The sequence below is a fragment of the Eurypyga helias genome, unplaced genomic scaffold (genome assembly GCF_000690775.1).
Source record: "Eurypyga helias isolate BGI_N326 unplaced genomic scaffold, ASM69077v1 scaffold17294, whole genome shotgun sequence".
In the NCBI taxonomy this organism is placed as follows: domain Eukaryota; kingdom Metazoa; phylum Chordata; class Aves; order Eurypygiformes; family Eurypygidae; genus Eurypyga; species Eurypyga helias.
In genome coordinates, this window is record NW_010248438.1 from 86,790 (window position 1) to 102,772 (window position 15,983).

Below are 15,983 nucleotides of genomic sequence, written 5' to 3' on the forward strand. Positions count from 1 at the left end.
CATCGTTTCCATGTGCTCGCTTTACGCAGCAGATCTCGGCATCCCGTCTGCCTCCAGGTCTTGGCGCTTTGGGGCACAGAAAGAGCTGCAGACAGCCAGGCTCTTCCCGGGTGTCACTGTGGCACCTGCCAACGGGGCAGAAACAGGAAAGGTTTAAAAATGATATAAAAAAGAAACCTCACAAGTGAAACTCCAAAACAGAACAACCTCTTTGCTTGTTTTTCCTTGTTTTTGCCAAACCCGCTACGTTTGCTAACAGCCAGTGAGTCATTACTTCCCTTTCTCCACAGTCAAGGGCCTCCAGAGAGGAGTCTCTCCTGGCTGCGGTTGCTTCCGCACAAGCAGTACCACCTGCACAGCACCCCTCTTTCCAGGGTTCAAAAGAGAGGACTAGTCTTCAAAAGTCCATAAACAAGGGGAGGGCAGCAGCAGTACATGAGGGCTCTGGGCTATACCCCCACACCCCATGACCATACCACAGGGTCCCTCTTCTGTGACTGCTGGCATACTGCACCCCTGCCATGGATTGAAGACAGACCCCAAAGGGGGAGAAGTAGCTATGACATCTGGGCTCACCACAGCTCGAACATTCCTTACAACATCCTACTTCAGCCAGACTTCTGTCAGGAAAAACATGTTCCACGAGATTTCCATTTAAGGACTTTTCCCAGCCATCTTTCAATGCAGCCAGCTGTAGCATCATGCAGGGGGAACAACCCTACACATTGCCACCTCCCTGCCACCACGCCACTCTCCGGACAGGCGCCCCTTTCTCTCTGTCCCGTGTGGACATGGTGGCATCCTGGACGGACATACAGAGGTGCTCCAGGATGGCCTGGATGCCCCTGGACTATGCACACTGTTGCATCTCTCCTTCCCCCTAACCTCCAGCCTCAGTGTCTGGCAACTAAAGAGAAAACTGGAGGAATCCGCATCCCAGTAGACAGGGAACAAAGGGGAAAAGGGTCTTTTCCCCATATGCCTGTTCGGAGCAGGACAGATTTTGACCTTTGGGCTCCTGATGCTGGGAGATGCGCTCAGCAGTGCCAGAAGCCCAGCAAGGAGAGGAGAGCTCTGTGCTGGCAGGCACAGGAGGAGGAGAAATAGGAAGAGGAGGAGGAGGAGGAAGAGTGCCACTCCAACAAGGAACGGCAAATATCCCCCCGTAACCTAGCCAGCACCGTGGCTGTGAGGACAAGCGGTCACCAGTGACACCGCTGCGTTCAGCTGGCTACTCATGAAGAGCAAAGCAAGAGACTGTAGAATATGATATTCTGTGGTTAAATAGATAAATAAATAAACCTGATTTTGAATAATAATGCGACACATCTGTATTAAGAACCCATGATTGTTTTGTTAAAAGCATGCCAACGAAAGCAACATTTTATAGAGTATCTGGCAAACTGTCCTTTCAGCTGTCTGTAGAAAACACAAGAGGGTTTATGCAGCTTTGATAAATTCAAAAGTTTTTTTTCTTTCTGTAAGAGCTACCCATGTCCCCTGGAAAACATTAGATTTACTTTTTACTACTTTTGTTATCTTTTAAGTCTAGCAGAATGACAATCGCTACAGTGGGGAGATTCTGTCCCATGTCGTATGTCTTTGGCAGAGGCCAGATTACAGTGTCTCAGGCAGCTGCATTTTTTGCAGCTGTACTTCCACATTTTTGTTAGAGATGATGGGTTTACGCTGATCTGAGGATATAACGTGAAAGCTGCTCTTGTGTGTCATTTTGCTTGCTAATATTAATACACTAGAGGAAAAAGCACATGGCTCTTACAATTTAGTGGACCGTATAACCACTAGAATTTTTAATTGTAAATTAAAAATATTCAACGAACAAATATTTGTGGCAATCATAAGGAGTCCAAAGTTACTGCTTTTCTGAGAAAGATGACATACTAAGGAGCAGATTAATCGGTCTCATATAATGCAAGAAATAGAAGGAATCAAACCAAATTATCAGTTAAAAATATTAAAGTGAGAAGAAAAGGTTTAAGGGAGACAAATATGTTCTGTGCATAATTAATCTAACACAATTACCAATGAGGAATGTTGTGAAAAGTCAGAGTTTAAACTCTTTCCAAATTTATGGATAAAGAGTCCATCAAGGCTAAGAGAAAGCAAAGACTCAGAAACATTCAAGGTCAGGCTGGATGGGGCTCTGAGCAACCTGATCTAGTGGAAGGTGTCCCTGCTCACGGCAGGGGGGTTGGACTACCTGACCTTTAAGGTCCCTTCCAACCCAAGCCATTCTATCATTCTATGAAAATATCTCTGGTTCAGAAGACTTCAGCTGCAGAGCACTGGAAGCAGGAAGATAGCCTCCCAGCAAGCATCACTGGGCACTTCCCACATCCTCAGGAAGAGAGCAAGGGCCTGCCACAGGGCACTGCCAGAGAGTGAGGATACAGAGCTAGAAGGGGGTTTGGACATATTTACCAGAGTCATTCATATGTAACATTAATCCCAAAACAAGAGACATAATGAAATGACTGTTATGGATGACTTCATAATTGCCCCGAGAGAACAAACTGGGACACCAATTAATTTTATGGAGAAGGAACAGCAGTGGCTTATAAACTTCTGCAGAGACCTAGCTTCATGCATTAACAAAATAAGCAGAATAAATAAAAACTATGAGAGAGAAGCTGTGCCAATAAAACTGACTCCAAATTAAGTGTTTTGATATTCTTTCCCATAAGCTAATAAATTTATAACACTTATTTTTTTAACTTTACAGTGCGTGTACATATATATATGCACACATACATATATTTAAACTTTCCCAAAACCAGGTGAAAAACAGAAGCCTCATAAGAAATCACAGCATGTCACAGAAAGAAAAGGAAAATTCTGAGCAAGAAAGACACGACGTTCGAGCATTTGAGAGTTTTCAATTGCAATTATCCTATTCAAGGCATAATGTGTATTTTAAGCAGTAAACAAAATCACAAATAGCAAAATAGAACTTTCTGCAGTGCTCAATGAAGATACCTATCACAATGATAAAAACAACAAACCCCTTATTACTTGTCAGCTTACTGTTTATCAGCTAGAAACAAATCTAAGTACAACGTTAATTCAGGCCATCAGAGAATAGATCTGTATTAAAGAAAATTAACTCCATCGGTCAAAGTCAAACAGAAAAAAACTCTTTAATAATATCTTTGACATAAAATGCATCCACCATGCCCCAGGGTCTTGAAGGAAAGCTAAGTGATAACAAGACCCCTTTGGCTGGTAAAGGTAAAGATGTATGTGTATGCACGCACACATGTGCACGCATACACACGTTTGTCCATGATAAAATTATGCCCTGGCTGAGGGAAAACTACCTGAATTGATCTGAGAGACTTTAAATTATAAGATTTTGTTTTTCATTTATATCTTGATTCCATGTCATAAAACTTAAATAGTTTTATCACTGAAAAGAAAGGTAATTTTAACCAAGGCCAGAGAAAGCTTCTCCATGTTTTATGTATTTTCATCTTTATTTGCAAGTCAATACATTCTGAATCTTCACTGGTTTCCATTAAAGTGGAAATGGCAAAACCCTTTATCCTGATGGAAACTTGGTATTAATATGCTCTAAGGCTTGCATGACTCCTCTTTTTACATATATATGTTATTTGTATTAACAATTATGTAAGAAAATTTCAGGGGGATAGATCATTCAAAGTGATTCCACATACTGTTTGTCTTGAACAAGCCAGAACTTCTTAAGAAATAAATTCAAATCAAGGCTAGTGTTTAAAATGCAAAAAGGCTCATGGCAGACAGCTGCTGTGGAGTTGCAACTGTAAAATAACACCGAGTTTATTGGCATAATTGTAAATTATATCAGTAGATACATGAATGAGAAGAGTGAGCAAAACTCCAGATACTACAATAAGCCAAAGTCACATTCCCTGATTATGGAATTGCAAAGAGGGTTATCTATAATCCCTTTTCTTTTTAAGAAATACACATACTTTGGCATAACCTACCACATAACCACTACCTTGGGCTGAGTTTGCACTGCAGGTGCACCCCAAGACTCTGTCAACCATTGACATTAGTCTGCTACCTGTGTGTCTTGTTTACTCCTTCCCACAGGGAACCCCTCTGGTGCTGTGTCTGGGCAATCCTGCTGGTACCCTCAGGGCACCCCACAGCTCAGGGCCCACCCAAAAGTACTGGCTGTGCAGGCTCACCTCTGAATTTGGGTAAGATGTCTCTGTCTGTGCTATTTGCTATACAGTGGCATCTTAATCAATGTGGGGAAGACTAGCTGGACAGGGGACCTCCTAGGGTGCCTCTAGCACTCTGTAATTCAAGGTTAGGTGGGGCTTGTTGGCAGGCTGAGATCAGGGCAAATTCAAGTGAAAAGGGTATTAAATTTGTTGCTAAACTCTCTGTGACCATCAGACTATCCAGGAATGTCCATTTATGTCCAAGTGGAGACCCTGCTGAGATCACCCTGAAGCATCACACACAAAGTCAAGGTAAAGCCCACTCCTTACTAGCCAAAGGTCACACTTTCCTACTGAAGAGTGGCAAGTTGACTGACAGCTGCAGCTTCCTCGTGCTATTCCCCAGAGGAGCCCAAGGAAACAAACACTTCCCAGATAGAACGGATTTCAAAAAACAGTCAAACTATTGTTGCAAGAACTTAAGTGAGAAAACACCTTCAAGGCCAGATATAAATACAAGACACAAGGTTTCAATAGAGCTATGTCCAAATACATGGGCCCAAATGTTGTTCTTAAAGGCAAGTAGGAGTACGGTTGATGCTCTGCTACAAAGTCAGAAAGGACCGGTTGTCAGATGTTAGACTTCATCTATACTGTACTGAAAAAAATGCAGGAATTATGCTGACTTCATCCATTTTAATCTCCCACTAGAGAACCAATTTGAAATATGAAACAGCAGTTGACAATAACAAGAAAAGCAGAATCTGAAAAGTGCTTTTGAAATAACCTTCTTTTACATCAGCCAAGCAATATTATCCCTGACATAATTGATGTTGTTTTACCAATGAAATAGAAGCATGTAAGATTAAAAAGCTGCCATGGAGTAGAAGTTTCTGATTGAGGAAATCAGATCTCTTGAAAGAAAACTCCATGCTCTGTTTTCCATCCTCCTCTCTGTGAATCTGATCAAACACCACTAATAAGAGAGATATTTGCATTTGATTTCAGTATGTGCAGAATCAGGTTGACAAATGATTATGTGTATCAAATTGAAGTTATCATATCACAGGAAAAACTGTCATTCTTCTAAGTGAATTTATGTCAGACAAATTATGTCAGACAAATTCTGTCAAACAAAAGAAGACAAAGCTCTTCTCTTCTCTTCTCTTCTCTTCTCTTCTCTTCTCTTCTCTTCTCTTCTCTCTTATGCTTGTTAAACTCCTCTTAAAGACTTGTTAGGATATATTTCAATTAGGATATATAGTAGGCTATAGTGGTTAGCAAAACAGATTTTTAGACTCCCCAGAGCTCTATACAACCGCATGTTTTTCACTTCCAACGTTTGTACAGATTCTACCACCCTGCCCATGGTCCAGGTTTCCATTTCAGCCCAGCTGACCCCCACCCACAGGCTGATATCCTGGTCTGGCCTCAGCTTCTGGGGGTGCCTCTGGCTGCCTCCAGGCTGCCCTACTCCCTAATGGGGTGATGGGACGGGCTCTGGCTGGTGACACACTGCCCTGACACCCTGCGGGGCGTTCCATCACTCCCAGCCCTGAGGATCAGCAAGTCCTTGCAGAACACAAACACCTCCACAATACATGAAGTTGCAGAACATCAGGCCCATCAATTGAAAATGCAGGTCATGTCTGGGTACCAATGGGGTTGCCAGAGGGTGGGCTTGGATGGAGCTGGTGTTCTGAGGAAGCCTGAGGGGATGCAGGACGCATTGTCCTTCTGCTCTTCTACAGTAACACAAATCTTTGTTTCAGTAAGAATATACCATACGATACCAAACGATATAGAATTTAAATAGATTTTTATTTTACAGCTCCAAACTGTTTAAAGCTGCCTTTCTAATGTGCATGTCCTTCAGTCTTGCAAAAAGGTCAACCTCACTGAAAGTCAAGCTGTTATTTAAAGGTTTGATTTAATCAGGAAGAAACATACTTTTAAAACATGCTATTACCCAAAAGCAGACATTACATAAATTTCATTCTATTTTTATATCTTCCTGGCTCCGATCTCCTGAATCTGACATTAACCATAACAATCACACATGTGACTAAACCAGGCCAAATTCCCCTTTTTCTATTCCAGTATAAATATAGAAGTAATACTGTTGAAGTAATAGCTTTGAGGTAGACTCACTCCACAAGAACAGGGTTTTTCTCAGAACAGCCACAGTCAGGAAAGTATGCTGATTCAGAGGCCAGGTTTTTATCTCCTGTACTGACAATTTAGAGCATCAGTGTGGAGGAGACCACCAGGGTTGACGTGAGACCCTGGCGGTTCCAGAGGCTGGGGACATACATCAACGTGGGTGGCATTTTGAAAAGCACATGAGGCTTCTATGTTCTCATGCCATGTTCAAAATCCCTTAGGCTTTCAGAAGTTCAAGACCCAGTGATTTGCAGTAAGGCTTAAACTTTTAAATGCATTTATCATCTGTGCCAATGAGACACAGAATCCTAAGACTCACGCCTTCGTGAGATTCACCTTCACAGCCACAACCTCTCCCTTAAGTTTGACTCTTCATTTTCATGTTGAGGCTCTCTCCTTGGTGCTCCTGAACGTGCCAATGATGCACCAAGGGTCAGAAGATGGAAACATTTCAGCTAACTCCAGGCTAAGGACAGTTCAGTGCCCTGTGGACATGGTCCTACAAGGAAACTAAGAGTATTTGCATGGTTACGGGTTGTTTGGGCACTGAGCCATGCTCAGTGTGCACAGCCTGGGTCTAACCTTGTGCCCTGCGTACCTGTGCTGCACAGCACTGCTCCTGCAGAGGTACCTGAAGAGACCCTCTTCAGAAACCCCAGGCGAAGGAAGCCTCTCATGCTCCAGTTGGTATGTCACAGGTTTTATGGTTCATTCATTTGGATTTAGGTACCCAATTTCCCCCAAGATGTATTTTCTATATGTAAATGTCATATGTAAAAGTTGGGACTTATAGGAACTTTTGTAACTTCAGCCCAAAGGTCTTAGCACCACTAAGGTTTTCTTACCCAGGGATATTTAATTCCAGGATGCTGATTTTCTGTTTTCAAATGCACAGCTGTGCAGTTATCTTTTCAAGGTTCTCAAGCAGGAACCTGGGAGCTGTAGTGATTTTTTTTCAGCACTTGTATTGTCTGAGCTCTGTTGTGCAGTTCTGCCATTCCAGGGAGCACAGCTTGTCTAGCATGGAGCACTTCAGAAATTCCTGCTTTTATGCAGCAACATATAAACTCTCAGTAATAAAATTCAGAGCAGTTTAAAATAATTAAATTCATACTATAGGGCTTTTACAATGCCTTCTATCTTCAAAGTGTCACATAAATAATACCTAATTAGTCCTCCACAGTCTTGTCAGACATGCATACTTGCACAGATTTCAAAGTTAGAAAATTTATACTTTATCCTACCTTTGCACTCCCCAGTTGCTAAGGACTGTTTATAGTATCACCTGGATTGAAAGGACCACAGTATTTAGCAAGCCATTTCTAGCTGGTGATTTGCCCATGTAGGCAAAAATTCCAGTTTCTCTCTTGGAAAAGCTTGCTTTGTCACAACAGCAGTGCAGAGAGACCCTTTGTACACTTACAAATATTGCTAACTTGACTGTTTGCAGTGTCAAAAAATTTACTCATGTCAAGCCCTGGGCAGATATGCTTTTCCAGATACAGCAGAACAGGGACAAGAGGTTGCCACTCAGCTGACCATGGCAGCTTCCTGCCCCAGGCCACAGCTTCCACTGCTCCTCTGGCAGAGAAGCTTATGGGAGCCTTACCCAGCTTGCTTCAGGGGAGATCAACCAGCTTAGTCCTGCCCAAATGTTCAAATTGCTCCTTCGCTTTGCCGGGTTTGATGTAGAATGCAGTCCCTGGCTGGATGCCTACTTTTCCGCAGGGTTCCCAGAAAGGCACAGTGCCTGGGTGATATCATTTGATGAGCTTCCAGATGAAAACAATGTGCTGGAGGAGGAGTATCCCTTTCAGGGTCTGGAAGCTTTCTTCTTTGTACAAGTATCCTTTTAAATGGTGAGCACTGTTCTTTGGTACAATATGCTGTCACCAAGGGAGCAACTGGGTGAAGGAAAATCCACTTTCAGAGGTGTCCATGATCTAATAAATGCCATTTATCTCAAGGGGATGAGATTCAGCCATGCTCAGGGGCTAGAACATAATCAGCCATAAATCCAGTGAAGTTCCTGAAGTTGTTCTTGCTGTGTGTGTTCTGAGCTCACTTTGCTGGCTGGTCCCCATCACTCACCCCTGTGCAAAGATATTGGGAGTTCTTTATGGACTTTTGCTGACAAAGCCCAGGTCTGAACACAACTGAACACAAGGCACAAGGTAGTGGAAGTCCATCCCATATGACTCGTGGCAATAATCTATGAGTTTTGTTCTTTGTCCTCATTATGCTTTGCAGTCTGACATTTTCTGTTTTGCCCTATGTTTTTCCTTTTTCCATGCCATCCGAAATGGCAGCTACCCAGTTTGTTCTCCATTTCTCTTCTATCATCACAAGGCTGGTAAAGCAGATTGATCTAAGATAGGAGGTGGAAATTCTCCTGGCAAGGGCTGGGGAGGAACCAAGAAGAGGAACCCCAGCCTGAACGGAAAGGCACTCCGTGGGAGAGGAGCACACTGCTTTAGGCATTTATCCACGTCTTTAGATGCCTACATAGATCCAGGTGCTTGACTCCCATTCAGATTCATAACTAACCCTGCAAACTGCAGGTTATCCCCACAGACAGCTTGTGATTTATGGCTCCTGCCCCAAAAATAGAGAAAACCTTTTAAAGAAACCTGTGCCTGGGATGTAGGGACACTTGTATCCTCCATCTTCCAGTGTTAAATCCTGGTCAAATTCAGTACCTTGCAAGCAAACATATTATTGTTTCCATGTTAATTGCCAACTGTAAGCAACTGGCCTAGCTTCTCGGCTCTCTGTCAAGACAAATTCTGTCCGGTTTCATTTATTTGTGTGTTCTGGTACAGCTGGCAGTGAAATTGCTTCACCTGCCAGCCCTCATGTTAAAATTTCCCCCAGCTGAGTCAGACTATACATTCCTTGACCAGCTTCTAGGGCATTTTTAATAAAAACAACCTTCCAAATAATGGGAATAGCTGGCACCAGAGAGACCATGTTTCAAGTCAGACATTGAGAAATTAAATTACTTCCACTCCTTTGATAATTTAAAAATCAAACACATTGAACTTCTGGTCTTGATTATAAGTGTTCTATTTTTCATGAAGGCTTGAGACATGGTTGAAGAATCTGAGTTCATTCAATGTAGTTATGAAGGAGACTGTTCAAACATGACTGAGTACAAACTTAAGCGAGTGAGATCGTTAAATGTCAGAATTGCTAATAAGGCCTTTAAGGATTGTTTTCTCAGAAATATTTAGCTAATGTTGATTCCCACTGGCTGATTGATCCCTTTGGGCACCAACAGCCATTCTGGGACTAAGAATCAAAAGTTCAGACTGCTCAAAAGTGTCACATCACTCTCTCCTTCTTACACAAGGGGAGTATAGACAATGTAAAGCCATGTGAAGATTGCTGGATTGTCTAGCTAACCCAAGGAGTAGGGTGGTGGCCAGCTGTGGTCTTGATTCCTTAGAGTATGGCATGGTCTTAGATGTGGAGCCCTGGAAGGCCAGCATAGTCCCCATTACTCAAAAAAAGAGGTGGGAGATGCATAAACCTGTGCCCAACTGAAGGTGAATTAACAATGTAAAATACCTGGGAAAAAATCCATAGTTAAGGTTTGTATTTTCAATAGCATGAAAATCATACAGTGCAAAGAAACTGAGAAGCATGGCATGCTAAACTGCAAGCCACTGTTTCTGAGGCTTTGTAGAAAGGTCAGTGCTGGTGGCAAATTTTATGGCAGGTTTGGAACCTTATGGCATGTGGATGCATCTGATTTTTGCGCATCATGTTGTAAAGAGGGGAAAAACAGGCATAGCTAGTGAGATTTCAAGGAAAAAGAGGGTGTCTTTCCCTGCTTCTCATCCTGACTTAATACCTCCCCTCCTTCTCCACCTTGTTTCTCTTACCACAGGTCTCCTGGGTAGGAGAGCTGGGGAAGGTCTGTACAACCCACAGTGGGGATGCAAGGTAGCGATGTGAGGTAGTATAAGCCTTTGTTATTGGAGAGACAGAGGATGTATAGACTATCCTGTTCTGCACCACTAAGTCACTGACAGTGCTGCAGACAGAGAGGGTCCAGGAGCACCACTACTTCTCATCTACATCTTTTTGCACAAGGAAATTGAAACACACCATCTTCTCCTCAAACAGTTGTGCATATGTGTTGGAAGGGAATTCAAAGCTAGCAAGAAAAGACGAAAGTAAGAACACAGCCCATATAACTTGTGACTAATAATTACTGGCTTTTGACCCAGCATTTATTTATAACAGATTCATGGGAAATCTTCTAGGAATGTTTCAAAACAATACCAAGTAGTAAAATTTAGAATTAAGACATGCATAGCTGGAAAAAGGAGGAAGATTAGATAATATACCAGGAAGACTCAAAACTGGGATTTTGCTACAATTGCAGAACTTCTAAGCTTAAAATTGTTAATGATATAGTCTATTAGTAATGATGTGAGATTTCCTAAAGGCCTCACGCTAAAGACCCTCTGCCCAGCATCTAGCTTTGATGGGAATGTAAGTACAGACTATCTTCTCAAGCTAGATCACAGAATCATAGAAGAGTTTGGGTTGGAAGGGACATTTAAAGGTCATCTTGTCCAACCCTCTTGCAATGAGCAGGAATTTCAGCAACTAGATCAGGTTGCTCTGAGACCTGTCCAGCCTGATCTGTATGTTATCAGTCACCTTTAACATTACAATTTACCTTTTAAGAACACTCACCATGAAACAGGGGTATGGGTTCAATGCTGTACATCCTTCCTTGGTCTGAGGAGATTCACACTTTACCAGAGATTGCTGCAACAACAGATAGAGCCACCTTCCACCCCTCTTTTTAAATGTGGACCGTTATGCAGGAAGAAGTGCAAGAGGCTGAAGTCAAAAGGCAAGAGAAGTCCTGATTCTGTGGCCTAATGCATTATTTCCCAAATGTCATTTGTTGAGTACTACTGTTGGAAGCAGCCTTCTGTATTCCCTACAAGCCAAAATTCAGGACTGCAAACATCATCACCTGAACATTATGACCATTTCTTCCCACTCCCAGCTCTGTTCCCCTTCCTGCAGTCTCACCATTTAGCTTCACAGCCCCATCATTCCTTAAGACCCCCAACCACAGCTGAAAGCTCCACGTATTCCCGGCTATGCCTTCTCCTTCCCAAATTGGTTCTCCAACCATAATGCCCCATTATGGTGCACCTCTAAGGCACATCCCTATCTCAACAACCCTATTCCCCTTACCTTCCCCAAATGACATTTTTCCCATGGCCTGAGCAGACACACATGTCCCAGACTAATTAATTTCCTGTATGCACATGAGAAGAACAGCAGGGGAGGTCTGGGAGCTGGGGCGAGCTTCACGCATCAGTAAGTTATTGGCCAGCCAGTGACGGAGGCAGCTGTGTGAGGGCTCTTACCCTGATTTGTAAAAGATGCTGGATGTAGGCAAAACCAGCAGTTGCTGAGATTGTTTTTGCTTGGCTTACATGCAACACAGTGTGGGAACATCTAGCCTACTGATTCAGACTTTCATCTGGCAAAGGGCAGCTTTTCTTCCAGTCTTTGATCCTTAGGTTGTGTCTGCTTCTTATCCATCAGCGCTGTGTAAAATGCATATTCTTCGGCATGAACTCCCTCCAAGCTTCTCCCTCCTGGCTTAGTGCTTAAAGTTGTTGTTCTCTGCAGAGAGCTTAGTTGCCCCTGATTTAAGTCCTCTGAAAATCCACTGGCTTTATGTGGGTACACCCAGTAGTGCGTCAGAGCCAACGTCGCTGTGAAGTTTGTGCTTGTAGCTAACTACTGCCTTGGAGGCATCACTGGCTGCGCTGCTGTAATGTCAAGCATTCATATGTTAATCCACTCTTGGAGGCTGTTGTGCCTGACTGTACTGTACGGCTTTATCAAATGACAGCAAAATTGATAGTTTGGTTTCTGCCAATTTGATAAAAGATGCTTAATATGAAAAGCAGAGTATACATCACGAAAGGGAATTTTGGGGCATTGTTTATTTCTCTCCAACTACAATATTTTCATGCTTTTTCCTGTACTGCCATTGATAGCAAGACAGTTTCTAATTTTCTATTCTGTAAAACAAGAAAGATTCTTAACAGAGACTCTGTGTGTGTATTTGTATGTGCATACACCGGTCTTCATCCCTGCTGAATAGCAATGACCATGTCATTGATATATCATGAAGTGCAAATAAATTTAACTATTTGCATTTTTAACTCAATGAGTCATTGCCAATCAGTATTACAGAGAAGGGAATGGGTTCACTTTGCAACTTCTTTAACTCTGAGCATGAGAATGAATCTGAGTTTCACTGTAAAAAAGGTAGATGGTAATTCACACAAATATTTTTCTGAATCCCCCTCTCCATTTCTTCTTTTTCTCCCCACAGAAACCAGTGGACTCCGATTTCCATGAATGCTATAAATTAGCTCTAAAGGAATGGACAACTCCAGCAAAAAAACCCACACAAGTCTTCTGAGAAGCCAGCAAAGGAACTAGAAAAAACAGCTTGACTCACAAAATCTCACCTGACCCATGACTGACTCTGCTAATGCAACACTAATTTAAGACACTTTTGTACATCAGGTACTGCAACTTCACAGCATGTTAGTGTTTGTACAGTGTTTCATCTTTAGTCTCCCAGTGTATAGTGGAATAGGGAAATCCAATTTACATTCAGTTGTTTATGAAAACACCCAAACGATATATCTAAAGCTTTAAACAATTTCCTTGCAAGATACTGCAACACAGTTAATTTCATATGACAGTCGAAACCAGGCTTAAAAAAACCCCAGCCTCTTGCAACCCATTCGCACTCCCACCCATACCCAGAGGGCAGCTGCCGGATTCCACCTGACCGATTAGGGGGAAGTTGGTATTTGTGCCGTGGTCATCAGGGTGTCCAACCAGGCACGGAAGCTGTACCTCTCTTACTGCTATCCTTTCTGCAGGCTCAGCAATTTCCTGCTGTGGTTAGTTAGGTTGGACTTCCAATTGCAACCGTAAGGGCAAATTTCAAAATGGAGGTGTAAGCTTTGTCCTTACTGGAAGAGACTGCACGTCCTATGGGCACATCTTCCTAGCACAGATGTAACTCCCTCCAGCAAGAGGGCTTTTTTCTGTAGAGCTTATACAGGTCTCAAAGACAAAATAAACTGTGCAAGCAAAGGACTTTGCATTAAGTAATCCAGATTCATTTTTTCGCATGTCAAAATTCAGCCCTAAAAAGCTGGTATTCGCCAGTTATACTATGTCAGTCTACAGCTATTTGGTAACATATACGGTGACCAGAAAAATGTCCAGCCTGTCAGACCTTCCTCCTCGCCTCCTACATGGATTCTGGTAATGCAGAAGTCCCAGGCTGATCCCTATATGTGTACCTGTGTATAATGCACCGTAGTGTCACACTTACTCAAAGCCGTCTGCATGTGACTAGGGTACTACAGTATGCACAAACAGTCTTACTCATATGTGTTTTTTTCCAGATCCAAGGATGTTTGTGTTGCTTTACATTACAAGTTTTGCCATCTACACAAGCGAGCAACCTCTTCAAAGCCAGTTCAAAGGAGAAAATTACTACACCAGATACATCTGTAGCATCCCTGGTTTGCCAGGTCCTGCAGGTCCCCCTGGAGCGGGAGGGTCCCCAGGGCCTCACGGACGCATTGGTCTTCCAGGAAGAGATGGTAGAGATGGCAGGAAGGGAGAAAAGGGTGAAAAAGGGAGTGCAGGTATTGAATATTTGTGTAACTAACACAGTAGTACAACAAAATAAGATCTTGCATCATCACTGTTAGATATCTATACATGTGTGATGAATGTGTGTGTGGGCCTGTGTGAGTTTAAGTGTGATGCATGTATATAGGGTGAGAGAAAGAAAATATGCAGATGTATTTTAGATATGTCTAATATGAATATACTGAAATCTGTGTAAACAAATGTAAATGCATAACCTTCCTGCACATAGATGCTAAGGAAAAGTTTTGGAAAAATGAAGCATCTGTGGTGTCAAATAAATAGTCTCATTTCTGCCATTAGCCAGGAATAAAAGATTAGCAGGTATTTAGGTACACACTAAAAATGCTCAAATAGTAGAAGGTATTTAATGCACTAGTATCAATGCATAGGTAGCCATGCTGCTGTCCTTCCCATCAGCAGTACCCATAGTTCAGTAACTGATGGACTGATTACATACAAATTTCTTCAAGGTGTAATCATTTTTGGAGTATTTGAAATTCTGACCACATTCTTCTTGCTTGTTCAGGCACACACAGTAGCCCACACAATGATTTACTGAGATGATATGTGCAACAATTAACTAACTTAAAATGTTTTTGAAGGTTTAAGAGGAAAGACTGGGCCATTAGGACCAGCTGGAGAGAAAGGAGACCAAGGTCAGTCTGGTAAAAAAGGACCTGGAGGATTGACTGGTGCCAAAGGTGAAGTAGGTCCAGCTGGACCACCTGGACCTAAGGGAGATAAAGGAGACCGTGGAGAGCCAGGTACACCAGGGGTCTGTAAGTGTGGAAAGATAGTGCTGAAATCTGCCTTTTCTGTTGGCATCACCACCAGCTACCCACAGGAAAGATTACCAATTGTATTCAATAAAGTCCTCTTCAATGAGGGGGAGCATTACAACCCTTCCACAGGGAAGTTTATTTGTGCCATCCCAGGGATTTATTATTTTTCTTATGATATCACCTTAGCCAACAAGCATCTTGCGATTGGGCTGGTTCACAATGGGAAGTACCGGATAAAGACATTTGATGCGAACACAGGAAACCATGATGTAGCTTCTGGATCCACGGTGATCTACCTTCAGCCAGAGGATGAAGTATGGCTTGAGATCTTCTACACTGACCAAAACGGTCTCTTTTCTGATCCAACGTGGGCAGACAGCTTGTTTTCTGGATTTCTCTTGTATGTTGACACAGATTACCTTGATGCTTTGTCAGATGAAGATGAGCTCTGAAGCAGATGAAGTCAGAAGACATTCAAACTGGACACACCAGCACAGGGTTTTACCTAGCTGTGTGGGGGACACAACGTTGAAAAAAATAACCTGGGAGTTTATTTTTGCTCCGATAGGAACCAGACCTGAGCTCATAAGGATCTTTCCAGAATCTAAGCTGGATTTTTTTACTGAACAGCAGGGATAACAAAAGGAACTGTAACGAAAGACTGCATCACTCCAGAACTGACTCCTCCTGAAAGTTATGTTTAATACTATTTAAACAAATCTAAGATACTGTACATTGGATTTTATATAAAATATATTAAATTGCAATGTAGAATGGATATTTTCTATATGACATTAAAGTAAAATTGAACAATTGACGGCAATATCATCTTTGGTCATTTTAAAACAGGAAATACATTAAAAACAGAGAAAACATGGATTTAAATAAGGACAGGAATAAAATTGGAATGTCTGCTTCAAGATCCAGCTGAACAGATCACAAGGATAGTCCCACCTGATATTTACACCAACAAATTATAATCATAAGTAACGAACCTCCTAATAAATACATGAAGATTTCTACTAGCTGAGGACTGCCCAATGACAATCAAAAGATCAGAACAAAGGTATTAAACATACAAAATATTTTAAAACTGGGAGATCTGAAAACTTGAAGATAGACAATCAGT

General features: G+C 42.2%; 1 protein-coding gene across 1 annotated transcript in view; it reads left to right on the forward strand.

The window, feature by feature from the left end:
• The window catches only part of C1QTNF7 (C1q and tumor necrosis factor related protein 7), a 48,079-nt gene extending 32,413 nt beyond the window's left edge, over positions 1-15,666 (forward strand). The window contains exons 2-4 of the mRNA XM_010151052.1: positions 12,724-12,920; positions 13,820-14,065; positions 14,675-15,666. Of these exons, the coding sequence (XP_010149354.1) occupies positions 13,828-14,065; positions 14,675-15,306 (870 nt within the window). The 5' untranslated portion in view covers positions 12,724-12,920; positions 13,820-13,827 and the 3' untranslated portion in view covers positions 15,307-15,666. The remainder of the gene's footprint in view (positions 1-12,723; positions 12,921-13,819; positions 14,066-14,674) is intronic.
• The last annotated feature ends 317 nt before the right edge of the window (positions 15,667-15,983 follow it).